Below are 6,362 nucleotides of genomic sequence, written 5' to 3'. Positions count from 1 at the left end.
ATTGGAAGGGGGAGTCGGGGAAATTGGGGATCTTGTGGGGCTCTCTCCCCTAGCGTCGCGAGGTGGAGGAGAGGACGGGGGGCTGAAGATCGGGCTAGGTTAGGGGATTTAGGAATGGGTAAGGCTGGGCCTTGGCACGCCTAATGGGCTGTGCACTACTACTCTCTCTTTCCTTTAATTTCTTTATCTAAATTCTTTAATTAAAAATGTATGATATTATTTTTTCTCGTTAGAACGCACGGTCCTTTTGCTAGTTATTATGATACAAAGTGATTAGTTGCTTTGTTTGTCGGAGCCTCGGAGGATAGCGTGCGTGCGGTTCGCAACCGGCGGCATGAATAAACGGGAACGGAGCCGAACGGAAAGGATTAGCCAGGCCTGGTTGAGTGAGGGCCGAAATGACACACCGGGCGGCCCACTAGATAGTCGGGATGGCCTGGCCTGGTTGGTTATTAGCACAAATGGGCCGTAGGGCATCCCGGCAAGCAGGGAAATCTACCCGTCCTCTTTCGCCCCAAAGCCCACCCAGGTCTGTCCCGGAGAGGAGCGGCGGCGACCATGGCGGCGGCGGCGGATGTGTTGGTGGTTCGCCTGCCTCCTCCCTCGGCGGAGGACCCCCTGCGCCATGATAAGAAGGTTCGACATGCGATGCGCTCGTATCGACATTTCTCTTCTTTAGGTCGGGTTCAGTAATTACGACCCCCGGAGCAGGACAAACAAAGTGTTCTTCGTTTTATGGTAACTGCGCTAGTTTTCCAGAGATACGAACCATACAGTCGGAGTGGATTAATGAAGTGCGGGCTTGCCGCTCATAGTTTAATCAGGCAGAAATATAATCGATTTGTGTCTTATGTGTGCCCCTGTGCTGACGATACTGCAATGTTGGTCAGTAATGGTAGTTTACCGGTAATGCCTGTCTTTCTGTGGTGTTGGCATGTTAATATTTGATGAACAGGTCTCGATTTGTGCGGTTACATATGTGGATTTGTTTCTTCACTTGTATTGCAGTCTGAATTTTCATGTCAAAGCGCTCTGTTTATATTCCTTTTTTTTATGAGTAAGATCTGTCATTGTTCTCTATTTTATAACCGTGCAAGTGCAAGTCTCTTGTGTGTTTGGATCTCCTGTGGTCAGTCAGTTTGACAGCTTGTATTTCTCACCAAATTTATTTTTTCTGTGAATGCAGAAATTTTTGGAGAATAGGAAACTATCCTGTGTATTTCAAGTGCCAACCTCTTCTTCTGCAGCTGATGCCTGCAAATTACTTGATCAGATGACTCATGCTGCTAGGGTAGCTCATATGGATGAGGTACTAAATGTTGAGTTGCTTAAATCATCATTATTGACTTGCTGAACTTCTCAGTACTTAGCAATTTCGATGTGTTGATTTACCGCAGCTAGAGCTTTATTTCGCTGGGGATGATGATTATGGCCCATTTTCTGCACGGAATGAACTTGAGTCTCTGAATCTGCTTCTCAAAACCATCAACACATTGCTTGTAGCTGCCAATGATGGTGCCAAGGGAGTACTGCAAGTACTAGTGGATGAGATACTTGTTAGGCTCAGATCTGTGGGATTGACAGATAATCATCAAATGGCACTTCAAACACAGAGCCATGAAACCGAGGATTCTCTTCTTAAATGGGGGGAGCAGCATGGTGTTAAAAGTAAATTGCAGATAGCATGTAAGTCTCCATAATTCTTCATTCTGTACTAATCTGGATCATTAGTGTTATGTGCTCCACTCAGCCCATTGAATTTTTTTTTCCACAAGAAAGTCTGGATGATGTGTTCTTTCTATGTATAACATAATAAAGTTTTATCTTTCTATTAATCGTGTTTGCGTAAACAGCAGTTTCTTATAAAATCTCTATCTTTCATGCTATTTTAGCAAAAAAGTGATGATAACATTTAGGTTAATAGAAACTTACTAGTCCCTCCGATCCAAAGTAATTTTACGTCAGTTAATATGGATCGGAGGGAGTACAGATTTATGGGTTGGCATGATAAACAACCATATAATTGAGTTATAGGAATTAATGGATGTAACTGAAATTCTACATATAAGTCTGTGGTGCTTATTATACTAGAATTTAGTTCTCCAAACTGACTTGTTTGCTCAGCGGGAGCCCCCTTCAATGAACAACCTATTGTCATGTTGATAGATATTCAGTGCTATGCTATTTCTTAACTGATCCTGAAAATTATAGTTTTTGAAGGAGCTGGGAGAGGAATGCTAGCATCTGAAGATATAGGTGTGGGCGACATTGCACTTGAAATTCCAGAGTCCCTTATCATATCTGAGGAACTTCTCTGTCAGTCTGATATGGTATGTTCGTCAATAATCTCATTTCCGCATTCCCTAAAACACCCACAGTTCCTCATTCGTGACAGCAAAAGTTCAGGCTAGCTACCATGGAACCCTCTATATTATTGCTCGGTTTCTTGCTGCAGTTGGATGTTCAGCACAAAATGAATCTGGTTCTAGTTAAAATTAATACACTTGCTTGGCATATTTTATCAAGTGAAGTCTGATGATTGTTTGTCCATTGCCGCCAATAATTTGCTTTTTTGAGTTGATTTTCAATGCCCGAATGTTAGAGTTTCTGGTTGTTCAGTTATGAAGACTTTGCTATATTTTGCAGTTTCTTGCGTTGAAAGATGTGAATAGCATCACCACTGAAACTATGCTATTGTTGTGGAGCATGAGAGAGCGGCATAATCCATCTTCAAAATTTAAGATGTTCTTTGAGACACTTCCGTCAAATTTCAATACAGGTATTAGTAGTTAATTGTCATCCGTAAAGCAACTCCACGCTTGTATATGTCAGCCCTCCATGGGACCTTGGGAGGCTTGGAGGCTGAAGTTTTACAATGTGCTAAGTTAAAAAATTATTCTATCATGTGCATCTACAGGCTTGAGTTTCGGAATTGATGCACTTGCTGCACTAGAAGGTACCCTACTTTTTGACGAGTTAATGCAAGCTAGGCAGGTAATACCCTTGGAAAATGCTTTGCTTTAATTCTAGGGATTACTGTTCAGCTGGTAATGGTATGAAGCAATTTTTTGTTCTTTATTTCAGCATTTGCGCCAGCAGTACGATGAGTTATTCCCAATGCTATCCACCAAGTTTCCTGAGATATTCCAACAAGACATATTCTCTTGGGACAATTTTCTGTGGGCATGTGAATTATGGTATTCTAATAGTATGATGGTTGTTTTAAGTAGTGGGAAATTGACAACTTGCTTGATTCCTGTTGCTGGACTTATGAACCACTCGGTTTGTAACTTTATCTCTGAATTGGTTCCAAAGTATTGTTTCTTTTGTCTCCGGGTGACTTGTCATGTTCTATGTAGGTGACTCCACATATTCTTAACTATGGCCGAGTAGATCAAGCTACAAAGTCTTTGAAGTTTCCTTTGTCGAGACCTTGCGAAGCAGGAGCCCAATGTTTCCTCAGTTATGGGAAACATCCAGGGTCACATCTAATTACCTTCTATGGCTTCCTACCAAGAGAAGACAACCCTTACGATGTTATACCTTTGGGTAAGGTTTTGCCTAAGCATCATTCCTTAAAGATATGCGGCTCTTTAGATAGAGAAGTTACAACTGCTTTCTCTTTGCCAATGTTATGGTGGTTGCCCTGGATCTGTGACACTGATGACTAATTTATATTGACTTAAGTTGCTTCATCTGGTGATCTTGACTTACTTTGTAAACACAATGGGCCTTTCAATGCTGAGGGAGTAGGCACAGTTTATATAGGCTCTGCTGCATTTTGGGCACTTTTTCCTTATCTGGGAATGAAAGTAAGTAAATATGCACAAGATTATATTACCAATGTTGAATTATGTGCAGATCTTGATACGTCTGTTCATGAGGAGGACGGCACCGCCCAGTCTGTGAGTACAAGTGTAACCAATCATATGGTTCGTGGGACATGGTTGTGCAGATTACAAGGACCTCCCACATATGGCCTGCCTCCGCCCTTGTTGTCTCATCTCCGTGCTGCTCTAAACTGTGATCACCACGAATCAACGCCAGAGGCTGATGTAAGAATCTGTTTCTGGTTTTCTGAATGATGCGTGAAGCATGCCGTACGATTGACAAATAACTGAAAGCGAGACCTTTTTCCTTGATGTGCTCAGATAAAGGAAAATGACAGGATGGTGCTCGAAACACTCGTTAGCATATTTACTCCGATGCTTGAAGGCTTAGGCGAGGCAGACGACTACAACCGGTGCCACTTTATCATGCTTAAACAGCCATATACATTTTGTATCTCATTTTGTGCTGGACATGAGCTTACTATTTATTCGGTTTGTTGCAGGGAGAGTGCGAGTTGGGACGTTGTGCTGGCGCTGGACTACAAGGATCTTCAGAGAAGGATAATTTTGTCCATTGTTACTTCTTGTGGCTCAGGATTGGCAATGCTTGATTCCTAGTTGGAAGTGTTTCTTTCATCACTAATTGAATAAGCTGAGACCACACTGGAACCAGAAGTAGGTCGGGAGTCCCTTCCATAGCTGACATGCGGACGGTGGTGAAGCTGTTGAACACGGAAGTACTTCGTTGCAGTGCAATTCACCCTGGTGGTTTAGGAGGATGCAAGGGCTGGCACGAAGACCACACATCCCAACTGAAGATGCTCCAACGTGATATATTTGATCAGCCAACAATTACGTGGGCGAATTTCAGGCATCAGTTTGTGGCTTGAAATTTTAAGCTAGCTACTCCAGATTGTTGATGCAAACTTTCCTTTGGCAGAAGAAAGCTACTGTGGTATCTTTGAGCTAATTTATTGTGATGGAGCAATGTCGCTGACCTATAAAGCTGCCTGTTCACCTTGTTGATCAGAATGCATTACTTCTGACCTGTGTTTGGGCTATGCTCAATTGGTTTCTCCAATGTGGTGCAATCACTAGCCATTGAGTTTACACCATTTAGTGTACCAGACCACCATATATTCTTGAAAATTTGCTTGTGCTATGTTTGCTGCTGTGAACCTAGAGCAATGTTGTGAACATTGCGGCAGGTGAGTTTGCTGCCGACAGGTGACAGCTGATCCGTTTGCCGGCAGGTGGATGGAGTGGCCCGGCGATCTTGGGGCGAAGGAGCGTAGCTTCGTTAGATGGTAGGATCTAAAGTTCAGTTTAGTTTGGTGGAGAAGCGCAGTATGTGGATCGATCGAGATTGGTTCAGAGAGCAACTCCATGCATTTGCGTTCATGGAAATGCAAACTCTGTTTCGTACTAGTTCAAAGGCAGTGCACCGATAGCTAACTGAGAGTGACAATATATTTGTAGAACCGAGCATAGACATTCCACTCCATGCCCCAAACCAAATATGCACTAAAACCTACACCTGTGGGGGCTCCCACAAGCAGCATAACACGGCATGCCGGGTCAATAGACAGTGGCACACCGCATGCACCGGAGAATACCCTGGGCAGCAAGGGCAGCGTCACCAGAGGCGGCCTGCAGATCATCTGCATCGTGTGGTGCAGCAATGGCAGCGAGGGAGGCGCGCGCCCTTTTTTCACGAATATGCCTTGTAGCTTACCTTTATATTGATAGATAGATAGAGGGCGTGTCCATGGCAGCCGTGTGAGCAGAGAGAGATGGGGGGTGGGCAGCCCCTATTACAAGATTTTGGTGTTCAACTCCTTAGCAGTGGAGTATGAAGAGAAGCGCGGGAGTGGCTTTGGTGGTCATGTTGGCGTGCTTGGATCGGGCCCTTCCTTTCCGCCGAGACGCTTGCTGCACTACGACATGTCAATATCCGTGGTGGGCAGGGCGGCAGGGCTTCCTCCATGTTGCTCTTGAGAGTTTTTTTTCCATGCTTTAATAATTATAAGGAACTGGAGCAAGCACATTTTTGGCAGCGTTCGGGCAGAGATCAGGAGGTTAAAGAGAGAATTGGAACAAATGAGGTCTAACCCATCTAGGGCTGGACCTAGTCTCGTTGAGATCAAAGTTAACGACCGACTCATTGAACTCTATATGAGGGAAGAGGTGATGTGGCACCAGCGATAGAGGGTCGAGTGGCTGTCGGCCGGAAACACAAACGCACACGCTTTTTTCACCTATGAGCTTCGAATCGGTGCAGGAAAAATCTGATCAAAGCATTACAAAAGCCGGATGGGCAACTTACGAAGGACTTGAGAGAGTTGCAACTTCTTGCTCTGGACTTCTATAAAAATCTTTACACCTATGAGGGTGTACAAGGGGTTGAGGAAGTCTTGCAACATGTCCTAGTTAAAGTGTCGGGGAATATGAATGATGCTCTTTTGGCACCCTACAAAGAGGAAGTCTTGTCCAGTTTTGGGACCAAACGGTTTTCCTGCCCACTTTTTTCAG

The 6,362-nt window shown here is 44.1% G+C and overlaps 1 protein-coding gene across 1 annotated transcript; it reads left to right on the top strand.

The window, feature by feature from the left end:
- Positions 1 to 486: 486 nt before the first annotated feature.
- Positions 487 to 4,940, top strand: LOC123445387 (actin-histidine N-methyltransferase). The gene is made up of 11 exons (XM_045122362.1): positions 487 to 636; positions 1,187 to 1,309; positions 1,398 to 1,686; positions 2,212 to 2,330; positions 2,647 to 2,779; positions 2,918 to 2,994; positions 3,085 to 3,282; positions 3,360 to 3,549; positions 3,862 to 4,055; positions 4,152 to 4,243; positions 4,334 to 4,940. Exons 1-11 carry the CDS (start codon positions 559 to 561, stop codon positions 4,446 to 4,448), a joined length of 1,608 nt encoding a protein of 535 aa, XP_044978297.1. The 5' UTR covers positions 487 to 558; the 3' UTR covers positions 4,449 to 4,940.
- Positions 4,941 to 6,362: the final 1,422 nt, after the last annotated feature.

This window comes from Hordeum vulgare, chromosome 3H (assembly GCF_904849725.1).
Source record: "Hordeum vulgare subsp. vulgare chromosome 3H, MorexV3_pseudomolecules_assembly, whole genome shotgun sequence".
NCBI classification, from domain to species: Eukaryota; Viridiplantae; Streptophyta; class Magnoliopsida; order Poales; family Poaceae; genus Hordeum; species Hordeum vulgare.
Note: the sequence above shows the minus strand (reverse complement) of the source record. Positions and strands in the feature narration are given on the sequence as shown.